This window comes from Mobula hypostoma, chromosome 3 (genome assembly GCF_963921235.1).
Source record: "Mobula hypostoma chromosome 3, sMobHyp1.1, whole genome shotgun sequence".
In the NCBI taxonomy this organism is placed as follows: domain Eukaryota; kingdom Metazoa; phylum Chordata; class Chondrichthyes; order Myliobatiformes; family Myliobatidae; genus Mobula; species Mobula hypostoma.
Genome location: NC_086099.1, coordinates 135717733 through 135733841, shown reverse-complemented (window position 1 = coordinate 135733841; position 16109 = coordinate 135717733). Strand labels below are relative to the sequence as shown.

The 16109-nt window shown below is 41.3% G+C and overlaps 1 protein-coding gene across 2 annotated transcripts in view; it reads left to right on the top strand.

Annotated features, from left to right (window-relative positions):
* The window catches only part of LOC134344265 (eIF5-mimic protein 1), a 110328-nt gene extending 94541 nt beyond the window's left edge, over positions 1 to 15787 (top strand). For both annotated transcript variants that reach the window (XM_063043766.1, XM_063043767.1), the window contains 2 exons: positions 3520 to 3642; positions 15343 to 15787. In XM_063043766.1, coding sequence (XP_062899836.1) covers positions 3520 to 3642; positions 15343 to 15374 — 155 coding nt within the window. In that variant the 3' untranslated portion in view covers positions 15375 to 15787. The remainder of the gene's footprint in view (positions 1 to 3519; positions 3643 to 15342) is intronic.
* The last annotated feature ends 322 nt before the right edge of the window (positions 15788 to 16109 follow it).

Genomic DNA, 16109 nt, shown 5'->3' with positions numbered 1-16109 from the left:
GTTGAAGGAGCAACACCTTATATTCCGTCTGGGTAGCCTCCAACCAGATGGCATGAACATTGACGTCTCAATCTTCTGCTAATGCCCCACCTCCCCCTCGTACCCCATCCGTTATTTATATACACACATTCTTTTTCTCTCTCTCCTTTTTCTCCCTTTGTCCCTCTCACTATACCCCTTGCCCATCCTCTGGGCTTCGCTCTCCCCCTTTCTTTCTCCCTAGGCCTCCTGTCCCATGATCCTCTCATATCCCTTTTGCCAATCACCTGTCCAACTCTTGGCTCCATCCCTCCCCCTCCTGTCTTCCCTTATCATTTTGGATCTCTCCCTCCCCCTCCCACTTTCAAATCTCTTACTAGCTCTTCTTTCAGTTAGTCCTGACGAAGGGTCTCGGCCTGAAACGTCGACTGTACCTCTTCCTAGAGATGCTGCCTGGCCTGCTGAGTTCACCAGCAACTTTTATATGTGAAACTTAATGCGTTACCTGTTTTGTATGGTGGGGAGAAGGTTGCAGTTACTGACGCTGAAAAGGCAGAACTATAGCAAAGTCATATGTCAGTATACATAGTTCAAGCTGTTTAAGAAGAGAGGGTTTTTAGAGAAACTGTTTTGGCAAGCAGTCCTCATATTGCTGGAGTAAAAAAGAATGGTTTGCTTGGATGTTGAATTTACATTGTCTGAGCTTAAAAGGGCTATTAATCGTGCTGGTCAGACATCACCTGGGAGAGAAACTTATTACAGTATGTTTATATGGCTACCAATTTGAAACTTGCGTAGGTTTTGGAACTTTTTAATACAATATGGGATGAATGGTGATTTTCTTCTTCCTGGAGATTAGTGGTTGTTATCCCAACATTGAAACCTGGTAAGGATCAATCATATCCTTCCAGTTATAGACCTATTTTACTAGCTTCACATGTATGTAAGATGATGGAAAACTTTCTTATTTGTAAGATAATGTAAGATAATAGCACGGCTTTCTTACTTGTGGAGAGCTTTGGAAAATCTGGATTTAGGAAAGGGAGAATGATCATAGACTCAGTGTTAAAGCTTGGAATCTGATATTCGTAAGGCCCATGTCAATAAAGAATCAGTGGTCACAGTTCTCTGATGTAGAGAATGCTTATGATATGATATGGATACAAGAATTACTGCTTAAATTTGCAAATATGAGAATAGGTGCTAGAATGTTCAATTGAATTGAAGAGTTTTTATGTGTCAGGAAGACACAGATTCAGGTGGGAACAATATTTTCTGAGGAGTATCAGATAGAGAATGGGACTCCACAGGGGAATATGTGTAGCCCACTCCTTTTTTATGATTAATCATATTTTCATAACTGTTGAACTACCTGCACCGATTTCCAAATTGTTATATACTGATGATAGTGCAGTGTGGGAGAGAGGCAGGAATATAAATTATATAGTTGGGAAACTGCAGCAGCTATTAATTAAGCAGAGGAATGGGGACATTGGTGGGAGTTTAAGGCTCAAGTTATTTGTTTTTTTTCTAAAAGAAACATTTACACTCACAAGTGATCTCAAGTTATATGGTAAATCTCTTAAGCAAGAGTCAGTGGTAGTTTGTAGGTATGTGGTTGGACACAAGGCTAACATGGAGTGTGCATGTGAATAAAATTCTAGAGAAGTGTAAAGTAAGTCCCTAAGTGCGCTCAGGTGCTTAGTTGGATGTGATTAGGCTGTGAGTAGGAAGTCACTTAAACAAGTGTATATGGCTTTAGTCATAACTGTCTTTGATTATAGATGTGTTGTTTATAGGCTGGCCTCACCAGCGGTCTTAAAGTTTCAAGCTCAAGCATTGAGATTATGTTCTACTGCTATTGAGTCATCATCAGTATCAGCTTTACTGGTAGAAATGAGTGAATTAACTTTATATCTACGCAGGTTGAAGTTAGCAATAGTTTATTGGGTTAACATGAAATGACATGAGGTTGGTCATCCAATATTGGCAACATTAGCAGATTGTTGGGAGCACTGCATTTGTAAGGTGGGTGGACGGGAAATGAATGGGCCCAAAATCTTTGGCTGTTTAATGTGGAGTGTGGTCCCAGTGTACCCCTTCTGTCACTCCTCCATGGATTCTCCCTCGGCCTGTGATCGATTTAAGCCTTCAAGAAAAGATCAAGTTGAAGATTGTTTGTATAATAGTGGTGCAGGTAGTTAAGCAGTATATGCTTGGCAGATACTATGGTTTCTTACTTATCTATACAGATGATTCAAAAGATCCATGGATCCATGATGGATTGTTCAGGTGCTTTTGGTTTTGTTTCAAAGTTTCAGGTGATTATTAAGAAAGGATTATCAGACAAAATATCAGTATTCACATCTGAGATGTTTGCTATCATTTTAGCCTTGGAATAGGCCAAGGAAATCCACCCTGAATATACGTATTTCTGTGCTCTGATTCATTCTCGTTTTTTTAACATCTATTAAAAGAGGTATTTCAAATTGTAGGTCAGACGTTCTTCTTGAGATTGGAACACACCTGTGTATACATTTCTTATGGGTCCCTGCCCATGTTGAGATTGAAGGAAATGGGGTGGCAGACGTTCTAGTCAAGCAGTCACTTACAATTAAGGATATAAATGGAGTGGTGCCTTTGCATTAGGGGGAGATAAAAGCCATAAGTATAAAGTGTATTCGATTAAAGTGGCAACGAAGTTGAGATAAGGAAGAGATGGAATTTATGTAAAATTCAGAAGGTAGTGGGAACTCAGCTGGGCAAATGTATCAAATGAGAGAAGTTATACTTGCACGTTCACATATTGGGCATAATAGGTTGAATAATTCCTTGTTCAGAATTAATATGTATGATACTGGCATTTGTAGGGAGTGCACTTGTCAAGAAACAGTGCAGCATATATTTTTCACTGCCATCATAATGTATATAAGTGTGCATTTGACTTTCTGAAAAGCTTCAGAAGAATTTTTGATATTATTTGATTTGGGGAGTGGGGGGTAAAGTGGATATGCTTCCTGCCTGTTTGCTCCGCACTCCACCTCAGTAGTGGCGGTATTGTTCTGCCAACCGCATTAAACTTAACAAGAAGAAGAAGTGCCTCGACCCACTTCTTTTGAACTTTTGCACCTCTGGCTCCTATTAAGTACAGATCACCAGCAAGTCCTTAGACCTACCTTTTTAAAACTCTCACATTTCTTGCTATCAACTCTCGGCTCCCGTTAAATGAAATGCATTCATTATTAACAAGATAGTGAAAGCACGTTACCTTGAGTCCTCGTGCAACCTGACAAAATGGCAAGAGAATTATAATAACAATGCCAATGAGATGTGGGAAGTATAGTAAAAACAGATCAATTCAAGGAGGAATACATACCAAAAAGAAACGCATTAAGCATGTCTGCGAGGAAGAGATTATCAGGTTGGCGTGGAATTCCATAGTTGTGGCTGAAGAAGTGTGATAGCATTTGGCTTTGACATAACCTCTATATTTTCCAGTTTTTCTTTGAATAATTGACCTGTTAACTGTTTGAATTTCAGCCGATGTTCTGAGTGAAGAAGCCATTCTTAAATGGTATAAGGAAGCACATATTGCAAAAGGGAAAAGCGTCTTTCTTGAGCAGATGAAGAAATTTGTCGAGTGGCTACAAAATGCCGAAGAAGGTAGTACTGTTCAAAACAATTGATATTATTGTAATATATTTAGAATGTGAGTTCATTAACTTATTTTTCCCTGTACGAGATTACATACCCTTGACAAATATATATATATATATATATATATTTTGGAATAAGTAGTGTGCATTTGTTTGACAAGTGAATTTCAAATTTTCCTCTGTGTTCAAGGACACACACACACACACATATCACTATTAATTCTTGAGAAACACAAAATTTATCTTTCTTCAGAAGCTCCACTTTACTGTTTTACAAGTTTCACTTTACTGGTGCTGGACACTTAGTAACAGTCTCAATGGATTCCTGAGCTAGGGTGGAAGCTGCAGAATATCCTTGTTTCCTTACCAGATTAATCCTATCTCGATCGTCAGTGACAAAATTAAGTGGCATACCAGTTGTTAGGTGTGGGAAAAGTGTTGCAATTTGTATTATGATGCTTTTGGTCAGGAATCATGTGATTTGAATAGAACTTCTTGAAAATTGGTGGTGGGATCCAAGTAACCTTCTGTGTAAAGAATATGCTTTTCACTTTTGCAAGTTGTTACACAATAAAATTGTTACACTTTTTCCTGACAATGGGTAAAGTGATGAAATGTTACATTAGGCTTGAGAATTGATTCATTAAATCTAAAATTTGGGTCTTAATTCTGGGCAAAAAGTTGGCTCAGGTGGATTGAGAAATGGTAATTTGCCAATCACGTCATGGGCTCTTTTAAAGGATTTGAAGCTGTTTGCAGGGATAGCAAAAAGACTTGCAGTTGGGGCAGCAAACAGCCAAATATATATTTTATTCTTTTCTCCTTTTTTTGTGAATACTCTATCAAAATGTTCTTCAAAACTCAGAGACATTCTGTAATCTTTGGCACTCCCCTGAAATGGTTGAGCACTCCCAGAATGGGAACCACTAGCTTTGGGAATAAATCCCCACTGGAAAGGTCATCTAATAATAACTGACAAAGAAGGATGCGATTGTATTAAATAAAAGGAGGCTTATAACATTGATTATAAGAAAAGTAAATATGAAGCCAGGAAGGATGTTGAAATTTAACAAAGGATGACCAAGGGATTAATTAAAGAGGGAGGAAATAAAAATTGAGCATGAAGCAGCAGGAAGAATAAAAACATTTTGAATGTTGCAATTTGTATGCAATAGTAATAGAGATTAGAAAAAAAATAAATGTGGGTTATTGACAGAGACAGGGATATGACCATATTACCAAATACATCATTCATTCCTTAACGTAGAAGACCCAAAGAATCTAAAGCTAGTGAGAAATCCTGGCAGTCCAACAAAATATTGTTAAATTTTTTTATTATTATCATATGTACTAAGGTACAGAAGAAAATATGTAGGCTCAGATTAAATTGGGGGATTGCTGGGTGGCACAGCTCGAAAGGCCAGAATGGCCTATTCCACGTTGTATCTCAAATAAGTCAAGTCAAATTTATTTATAAAGCACATTTTAAAAACAACCCATGTTGACCAAAGTGCTGTACAATCCAAAACAGGTAGGTAAAATCACAAATACAAAAAACACACATGTAAATAAAAAGGCACACAGATTATAGACACAAAATAAACAACACATGAGCCTAGGCACAAGCCAAAAATCAGCCACATCAAGAAGATTCAAACGCTAGTGAATGAAGGTAAGTTTTGAGCCTGGACTTAAAAGAGTCAATGGGGAGGGAGCGGGGGCAGATCGGATAGGGAAGGGAATGCTGTTCCACAGTCTAGGGGCTACAACAGCAAAGGTGCGGTCACCCCTGAGCTTAAATTTAGACCACAGGACAGCCAGGAGCCCCACGTCAGCCGACCTGAGGGACCTGAAAGTAGAATAAGGGGTGAGAAGGTCTGTGATATAGGAGGGTGCCAGCCCATTTAAGGCTTTAAAAACAAACAGGAGAATCTTAAAATCAATTCTAAACTGTACTGGTAGCCAGTGGAGAGAGGCCAGGATAGAAGTAATGTGGTCCCTCTTCCAGGCACCTGTCAGGAGCCTGGCTGCGGCGTTCTGGACCAGTTGCAGGTGGGCAGGGACAACTGACTAGTCCCAGTATACAGGGAGTTGGAGTAATCCAAGTGGAAGGATATAAGGGTGTGTATGACTTTGTCAAGATCTTTGAAAGAGAGAAGCGACTAGGTTTTGGCAATAGTACGAAGCTGGAAGAAACTGGTTTTTACTGCTGCGTTAATTTCTTGTCAAACTTAAAGGTGGAATCAAATATCACACCAAGGTTTTTGACATGGGGTTTGACAAGGGCGGACAGGTCACCAGGACTGTTGGTAATCACTTTGATGGAGTCAGGGGGGCCAAATAGGACAACTTAAGACTTACCTTCATTCAGCTGTAGGAAGTTTTGTCCCATCCAACACTTTATGTCCTCAAGGCAGTTCATGAGGCTGACTAGATTTGACTGGTCATTTGGTTTCAAGGGGAGATAAAGCTGTGTGTTGTCAGCATAACAATGGAAGGAAATGTCATTTAGTGATTTGGCCAAGGGGAAGCATGTATATAGAGAAAAGAATGGGACCTAGGATGGAACCTGTGGGACCTCGCTGGAGAAGAGGAAAATTTGCCTATGTTGACGGAGAAGCTTCTATTTTTGAGGTAGGATGTGAACCAGTTCAAGGCAGTGCCATCAACACCAACCTCGTACTGGAGACGGTCTATTAAAGTGGCAGGATCCACAGTATCGAAGGCTGCGCTGAGGTCAAGAAGAATTAGGATGGCAGAGTCACCTGAGTCGGTAGAGAGGAGGAGATCATTGTACACTTTCAGCAAGGCAGACTCTGTGCTATGATAAGCCTTAAAACCTGACTGAAATCTTTCCAAGATGTTGTTTTGGTGTAGGTAGGGCAGCAATTGACTAAGAATAACCTTCTCAAGAACCTTTTCACAGGAGTGGGAGTTTAGAAATAGGTCTGTAGTTACTAGGTAAGGTGGGGTCTAAGTTGGGTTTTTTCAGGAGGGGCTGGACCACGGCACACTTGAAGCAGGTTGGAATGGTCCCAGTGGCTAGGGAGCTGTTAATAATAGAGAGGATGCTGGGACTGGCTATGTCAAAGACATCCTTCAGGAGGGCAGTGGGGACAATGTCAAGGGGGCAGGTTGCAGGTTTCATGGTGGGAAACGATCTTTGTAAGGGAGGGTAGCGTGATGGGTTGGAAACAGTAAATAAAATAAACTGTTACAATACCGAGAAAAGACAGTGCAGGTAGACAGTCAGATGCAAGGTCATAACGAGGTGGATGGTGAGCTCAGGACTCCACTTTATTTTACTCGGGGAAATATTCAGTAATCTTATATCAGCGTGGTAGAAATTGTCCTCACACCTGGTGGTACACCCTTACATCCTTCCTGTACCCCAGGGGTTCCCAACCTTGCTCGCACCGCCGACCGCTTTGTCGAGCACCTCCACTCCGTCCGCCACAACAGACAGGGTCTCCCAGTAGCCACCCACTTCAACTCTGCTTCACATTCCCATTCAGGTATGTCCATACATGGCCTCCTCTACTGCCATGATGAGGCTAAACTCAGGCTGGAGGAGCAACACCTCATACACTGTCTAGGTAGTCTCCAGCCCCTTGGTATGAACATAGAATTCTCCAACTTCTGGTAATTCCCTCCCCCTCCCATCCCCTATCCCTATGTCACTCTGCCCCCTCCCCCAGCTGCCTACCACCTCCCTCATGGTTCTGCCTCCTTCTACTACCCATTGTGTTTTCCCCTTTTCCTTCTTCACCTTTCCTGTCTATCACCTCCCTGCTTCCCCTCCCCTACCCCTTTATCTTTCCCGTTACTGATTCTTCACTTGGAACCTACTAGCCTTCTCCTTCTCACCCTCCCCCCACCTCCTTTATAGGGCCTCTGCCCCTTCCCTCTACAGTCCTGACGAAGGGTTCCGGCCCGAAACGTCGACCGATCTTTTCCACGGATGCTGCCCGACCTGCTGAGTTCCTCCAGCGTATTGTGAGTGTTGCTTTGACCCCAGCATCTGCAGATTATTTTGTGTTTAAAATACATTGTGTTTACCCCAAGAAGACTACAAGACTACAATTACCATGAAGCCTTGCGTGGGCACGTGTACGTGCTGTTTTTTTTCCACCAATCGTTTTTGGCGATTCTGTTTGCGGCGGGGTGGGGAGGATGTTAATCACGACTGGAATATAGAAGATCAGTCAACTATAAGTCACTTTTTAGTGGCGAATACACTCAATTTCATTTCTAAAAGGGTTTATCGAACGAATTTAATATTAAACACACAGCGCATATTTTCCTCGCATGAATATAGTGATAAGTCAATTACTGTATAAGTCACTTATAAGTCAAGAGCATCATAACATTTTAAGTAACGTTTAGATATTAAACACACAGCACATATTTTCCCCGTATGAACATATAAAATCATTGCAACAGACCAATATCGCTGAATCAGTGGGAGCCCTGGGCTTGTTTCCCTGCAACAAGATGGTCCTATCGAGTGGTGATGGGAGACAGCGATACTTGAAGGGGGTTCCTTATGTTCAGTCTATTCCAACATTTAGTTTTCGTTGCATTCATTGCAGAGATATGTTGGAAATGGAAGCAGCGTTTTCAGTGCTTTCGTGGCTATCTCAGGATATTTAGCCTTGACTTTGATCCAGAATGCCGGCAGAGATGTTATGTCAAACATACTTTTCAGCTCGCCATCATTTGCAGCTCGAGGAGTTGATCTCCTTCCCGCACTGACATGGATGACACGTGCGTAATGACCTCGCATGCGTTCAAGCTCAACAGTGGGCGTGACAGGGAATGAGGAAAGGTGCAGCTGACTCATATCGCCAAATCATATCGTTTCCTCACAGCCTGGTACTGGTCCGCGGCGCGGTGGTTGGGGACCGCTGCTGTACCCAATAGGAGGGATGAGAAGATAGAATATAATCTTTAATTATGCTGTTTGCTTTACTGGGGCAATGAAAAGTATAGACAGAGTCCATAGAGATTTCCCTGACGTACTTAGCTATGTCCACAGCTCTGTGCAGTTTCTTACAGTCATGGGTAGAGCAGTTGCCGTAACCAAACTGTGATGCACCTGGACAGGGAGCTTTTTATGGTATGTCAATAAACTTTGACAAGGGTCGAAGGGGACATGTAAAATTTCTGTAGCTTCCTGAGGATGAAGAGGCACAGGTGTCCATTAGCAAAAAGATAGCATCAAAGATCCAGTAAACAGGAGGAATTTTGCAGATGCTGGAAATTCAAGCAGCACACATCAAAGTTGCTGGTGAACACAGCAGGCCAGGCAGCATCTCCAGGAAGAGGTACAGTCGACGTTTCAGGCCCGCCGAGACCCTTCGTCAGGACTAACTGAAGGAAGAGCTAGTAAGAGATTTGAGAGGGGGAGGGGGAGATCCAAAATGATATGAGAAGACAGGAGGGGTAGGGATGGAGCCAAGAGCTGGACAGGTGATTGGCAAAAGGGATATGAGAGGATCATGCGACAGGGGACCAGGGAGAAGGAAAAGGGGGGGGAACCCAGAGGATGGGCAAGGGGTATAGACAGAGGGACAGAGGGAGAAAAGAGAGAGAGAGAGAGAGAAAGAATGTGTGTATATAAATAAATAACGGATGGGGTATGAGGGGGAGGTGGGGCATTAGTGGAAGTTAGAGAAGTCAATGTTCATGCAATCAGGTTGGAGGCTACCCATACGGAATATAAAGAGTTGTTCCTCCAACCTGAGTGTGGCTTCATCTTAACAGTAGAGGCGGCCGTGGTGATATACTGCGTCCGGTGCTCCCGATGTGGCCTTCTACATATTGGCAAGACCTGACGCAGACTGGGAGATCGTTTTGCTGAACACCTACGCTCTGTCCGCCAGAGAAAGCAGGATCTCCCAGTGACCACACATTTTAATTCCACATCTCATTCCCATTCTGATATGCCTATCCACGGCCTCCTCTACTGTAAAGATGAAGCCACACTCAGGTTGGAGGAACAACACCTTATATTCTGTCTGGGTAGCCTCCGACCTGATGGCATGAATATTGACTTCTCTAACTTCCGCTGATGCCCCACCTCCCCCTCGTACCCCATCCGTTATTTATTTATATACACACATTCTTTCTCTCTCTCTCTCTCCTTTTTCTCCCTCTGTCCCTCTGTCTATACCGCTTGCCCATCCTCTGGGTCCCCCCCCCCCAACTTTTCCTTCTCCCTGGGCCTCCTGTCCCATGATCTTCTCATATCCCTTTTGCCAATCACCTGTCCAGCTCTTGGCTCCATCCCTCCCCCTCCTGTCTTCTCATATCATTTTGGATCTCCCCCTCCCCCTCCAAAATCTCTTACTAGCTTTTCGTTCAGTTAGTCCTGACAAAGGGTCTCGGCCCAAAACGTCAACATCTTCCTAGAGATGCTGCCTGGCCTGCTGCGTTCACCAGCAACTTTGATGTGTGATGTGTGTTGATCAAAGATCCAGTTTCCAGTTGCTTGCTCTATGCTTTGTGTCTTGCATATATAGTGCTTAAAATGTTGAAAAGAATGTTTCATCTTTAACTTTATGACTTTTGGAGATCAGTTCATCTTCTACTCATTTAACTATTCACAGTAACAGAAATTTTGACGGGGTGCCCAAACTTTTGCATGCCACTGTGTAAGGGGTCATATCAGGAGCACTCAATGTAGTCGATGAGGTTGGAGAAGGAGCACATGAATCTTTGCCTCACCTGAAAGGGTTGTTAAGGTTCCTGGATGGTGTTGAAGTCGGAGGTGTAGGAACAAGTGTCGCATCTCCTAGAGTTACAGAAGAAAGTGAGGAGTTGGGTAGGGAGAGACGAGTGGGCAAGGGTGGTCCCTACAGAAGATGTATGGAGATGTTGTGACTGTGGGATCCCTTTGCAGCTTGTGGAAGTGTGAAGAATAATACGCTGGATGTGGAGACTATTGGGGTGAAAGGTGAGGACAGAGAGAACTCTATTTCTGTTCTCTTTGGGGATGGGGTGAGTGGGGAAATGGAGGAAGTGTGAGAGAGGGCTCCATTAACTACAGCAGAAGGGAAGCAATGTTTTCTGAAAAAAAGGGACGTTTTGTATCACATTTTGAGAGCGCATGTGGTGGTGATGGAGAAGGCAGGAGGAGAAGGAGTGGCATTCTTACAAAAGACAGGGTAAGTGTAGTTGAAGGGGCCGTGGAAATCAGTTGGTTTGTGGTAAACATCAGTAGACAGTTTTTCTCATGAAATGGATACAGAAATATCCAGAAAAGGGAGAGAAGTGGTCCAAGTGAACTTGAGGGAGGGCGAGAAGTGGCAATAAGTTGAGAAATTTCTCACCTGCATTAAGCAGCACCAATGCAGTTGTTGATGGAGAAGGAGTTTAGGAGTGGTCCCAGAGCAGCTTTGGAGCGGTCACAGTTCATGTTTCCAATGAATAAACAGGTGTATACAACTGCCCCTGCCAACACCTTTGAATCGTAGGAAGTGAAAGGAATGAAAAGAGATGATAACAGCTTTTTGACAAATGAATGAGAGCATTAATGGAGGGGATCTGTTTGGATCTTTGAAAAATAAAAATAAATGGAAAGCTTCCAGATTGGGGCTAGAGGTGTGGATCTGATATCCATAGTGAAGATGAGGCAATGGGATCAGGGAATTAGATGTTGTCAATATACTGAAGAACGTGTACTGGATGTAGGTAGGAAGGGACTGGTCAAGGAGAAACAATATAGAGTTAAGGTGTGAGGAGACAATGTTTGTGGGACAAAGGCAGGCAGAAGCAGTAGGCCTACCAGGACAATCCTTCTTGTGGATCTTGTATAAGAGGCAGTGCTCCAGCCCCACATTTCCCACTTCTAGCTGTTTGCGGCTATTGAACAGAGCTCTCCTGATGTGATGAGATCTGTGACAGGACAGAAGATAATAGTGTTTGTTGGTGGGCTCATGGTCCAGGATTAGCCATGAGGAGGTGTCCGGAAGATGTTGTTTGGCCTCTGCAAGTCCACCATACTACAACAGTACTGTCCTTGTCTGCAGGTTGGTGATTATTATAGGATTGATATGAAATGAGTGCAGAGCTGAGCATTCAGATGGGATGAGATTGGAATGTGTAAGGGGAGAGGAGAAGTCGAGGTAATTAAAATCACAGTAGCAATTGGAAATAAAAAAAGTCAAAAGGAGGGTAAAAGGACAGAATGGGACTGTCCAAGGGGAAGGGGAGTATTGCAGGGACAAGGACAGTTCATCTTCAGGAGTTGAGGTCAACTTGACAAAGGAATAGGCACAGAGGCCGAGGCAGTGGAAGAGGAGCTTCCATGAAAGCTGTGCAGTGAAGACCTCAACTCGGGCTGCAAGTGTAGGTGTGTATAGGAGCAGATTCAACTGTAGCCATTAAAAGAGTGGGTGAAGTATCTGAAAGGAAAGAATTTGCTTGGCTATATGGGAGGGATGAATGTGTGAGAGCAGTTGGATTGCTCTTGCAGAGCCAACACAGATTTAACAAACACTTTCCTTCCATGCAGTAGACACACTCTAATGTAAGTGTTTATATTTACTTTTACTTTACTTTATTGTCGCCAAACAATTAATACTACAGCATGCAATCATCACGGCGATATCTGATTCTGCGCTTCGCGCTCCCTGGAGTACAGATCAATAGTAAATATTAAAAATTTATATTATAAATCATAAATAGAAAAGGGAAAGTAAGGTAGTGGAAAGAAGCTGTTCCCAAATCTGGTCGTACGAGTCTTCAAGCTCCTGAGCCTTCTCCTGGAGGGAAGAGGGACGAAAAGTGTGTTGGCTGGGTGGGTCGTGTCCTTGATTATCCTGACAGCACAGCTCCGACAGTGTGCGGTGTAAAGTGAGTCCAAGGATGGAAGATTGGTTTGTGTGATGTGCTGGGCTGTGTTCATGATCTTCTGCAGCTTCTTCTGGTCTTGGACAGGACAACTTCCATACCAGGTTGTGATGCACCCTAGAAGAATGCTTTCTACAGTGCATCTATAAAAATTAGTGAGGGTTTTAGGGGACAGGCCAAATTTCTTTAGCTTTCTCAGGAAGTAAAGGCACTGGTGGGCCTTCTTGGCAGTGGACTCTGCGTGGTTGGACCAAGTCAGGTCATTTGTGATATTGATCCCGAGGAACTTAGAGCTTTTGACCTGTTCCACTTGCGCACCACCAATGCAAGTGGGAAATGGGAGGTATATTTTCAAAAAGTAATATATGCAATATGAATTTAGAGCTGATGGAATTAAGCATAATGTACTAGGGGTTGAGGATTTGTTAATAGATAGAGAAGGTAAATTATGAATGAAAAGGAAATGTTTTGGGTTAGCAAGGTAGCTGAATCACCTCAGCTCTGTGTTGTCTTTAACAGTGATTTGGATTGTAATATATCAAAAGTACCTTGACAATATAAAAATGGGTGAGAAACTAAGTGGAGGGAAGGACATCAACAAAGAATTCAGATAGATCGTTTGAAGAGACAGGTGGGGCATATTGTTAATAGATATGAAATAATCTACTTGAGTAGGGCAAATACAGGAGCAGTGTATGTTTTTTAAACTGAAGAAAGATTATTGAAGGGATTCTGGGCATCCTGCACAATCACAAGAGGTTGCCTCACAAGCAAATACAACGACCTAGAGGGTGTAACAGTGTGAAACTACTGGATGCCTGTTGCAAATGTGAACACAGGCAGTACTGTAGGTCAGGAACAAACGCTGGTCTTCCAGTTTCTTCATTGTGCTGCAATGTACACTAGTGCTTTTGTAATAAAGGGCAGGGATTTAAAAGTCCAGCTGTAGTTATCAATTAGGCTGCTAAGACCACATTGGATGAACATTTTTAATTGTATATAAAGACATCTTCAATATAGAAACTTCACTAGACATATCAAGTAAATTTGTGAATTACCACCTCATTGATAACATTTTCAAGGTATGGTAGAATCCAGGATAATGTTTCTTCCATGTAGTGAAAATATTGGAACATTGAAGATTTGATCTGTGATTACTAAAATTCTTAGCTGAAGTCAAAGGTTTATTTTAAGTTGTTACAGCCTGTTCGTGTCAGTTAATTAGCTGCTGCCATTGCATATTGCTGAGCCATAACATTAAAAAAAATTTGCTTGTAAACTGTTACTGACCTTGAACTATAAAGATATCCTAATTAAAATGGGAGATGTGTTTTGATAATTATGAGAGTCAGTTGTAGTTTGCATTAATAAATGTCAGTTGTTGGGAAGCTATTTCTTTGCTGAAACAGGGACAATTTAAGCCATCCTGCTTATATTCTGAAACACTTCACGGTTCAGCAGTAATTGCGGGAAGAACAAGTAAATTAATCTTTCAAGCTTGGAGCTATCACCAAAAATGATGGACAGTAGAATGGATGGCATTCAGAAGGAAACAGAAAAAACGGAAATGTGCACAAACACAGACCACAAACAGAGAAAGGAAGCCAGGGTAAGACAGAAGTGGGAAACACTGCCAGGGATGATGGCATGATGGTAGAGACAGATACATTAGGAACATTTAAGCAACTCTTACATAGGCACATGGATGAAAGAAAAATGGAGGGCTATGTAGGAGAGAAGGGTTAGAGTAGTTTAAAAAGTCAGCACACATTACGGGCTGAAGAGCTTGTACTGTGCTGTACTGCTCTGTGTTCCCGAGTTCATTAAGTAGAATAGCAGCCTGGAATAATCATATTTAAATTAAAGCACATTTCAGTTTTCTATGGTTAATATCCTGCTTTATTATAATGATATTCTGCCATTATATATCAGAACTTATAAACTATCCTTGATCCATTCTTCATTCCAAATACTTAAGTTTAAATAATGTGATAATTTGTTCCATTCATGTTTCTTAGTACTATTTACTGTTTTATTTATTGTTTTAGCACAAAAATATGATTGTCACTTTGTTTACCGTTGTTTAATGTAAGATGTGGTAAAGTGGCATCATTACTGGACTTTGAGGCATATGGTCCCGACTTCAAATCCAGCTGGCTTCATGCATGCTTTCCAATCATGCTGGGTTGAGCGTCAAGCTAGCAATTCGGCCTCATTTTTAAAAAAAAAAACAGTTAAATGCTAAGGAAACAGTAAAAATGCCGCCTGATGTGCCAAAAGGTGTGAAAAGGAACAACAACCACCATGTATAAGATGTGAGCTGTCTGAAAATTAAGCAACGTCATAGAAAGATCCCAAGTAGATTTCAGTATTGAAAACAATATAATGTTAACTAATATTATTGAAAATTTATTCTTGAAGGATTTGCATAAACTAGTCTATTTTGTTGCTCTGTATCTGGAAATAATCTTACTGGGACATAAAAATATATAAAAATGAAGAGTAACTGCAAGATCTTCATTTGACTGTCGCAGTACATGCAAAATTCATCTACTTAATGTTATTAAATAGGCAAAGAAATACAGCTGACTTTTCAGGAATATATTTCTTTAAGATGTGATGGAAGTCAGTTAAATACATTTTAAATACCAATAAATTACCATTACAATTTCAGAGAGAAGGAAAACTACAAAGAATATCGATCTACTGGAAATAACTGAATATATGTATTGTTTCACCTTTCCACTGTTAGTATTTATGAATGTTAACAGTGGAAATGGAATTTTAAAACAAACTAATCAAATCATCAAAAGTGTTTTTTAAAAAAGGATTGTGACTTTTTTTTTTCCAGAATCTGAATCAGGAGAAGGTGAAGATGATTAACTAGAACTTGACCGACTATATTGTGTAGCTTGCAGGGGTCTGTCCCCTCACCTGTATGATTGCAATAGAAGAGATTGTGCTTCCAAATCAAATGGAAACCTTGAGGTAGCTTTGTTTTGTGTAGAGGATAGGCTTATATCTGATGTGGAAAACCGAATCATAAGGCATGACTTGTTTCTTGGGTCTGTACCCTTGGGGTGCTGTGCTATAACTGAGTAAAGCTATTTAAAATGGAGCCATGTAGCCAAAAGTAAAGTAACAATGGACTCCTTTTATTAGCAACTTTTTCAATTATATTGCATATCTATTGTAACCATAGTTTTGTCAATCTTTGTAGCCTAATAAAAATTTTGTGTATATGTAATTTGACACTGGAGATTTTTTGAATAAATGTTTTTGTATTTTAAAAATCATGAATCGGGACACCCTTCGCTTTCTAATATAGAGTGACGTATGGGTTTCTTTCATTTACAAGTACTAATTAGAAAGGAATTTATTTCAGCAAAACAATCAACCAATGATGGGAAACATTAAATTAACATTCTCTCAAGATACCAAATATTAAGACTGCAGTTCCTTGGAAAAGCGGACACATTGAATGGGACATAATGCTCAGCTTCATAATTAGACTACAGATAAAGCTCAATTATCTGGTACATGCTGGGCATTAAGTGCTGGTTAAGCAAGTATGCTGCTAATCTAATGTTTGCTTAGGTGTGCTGTTGGCACCAATAC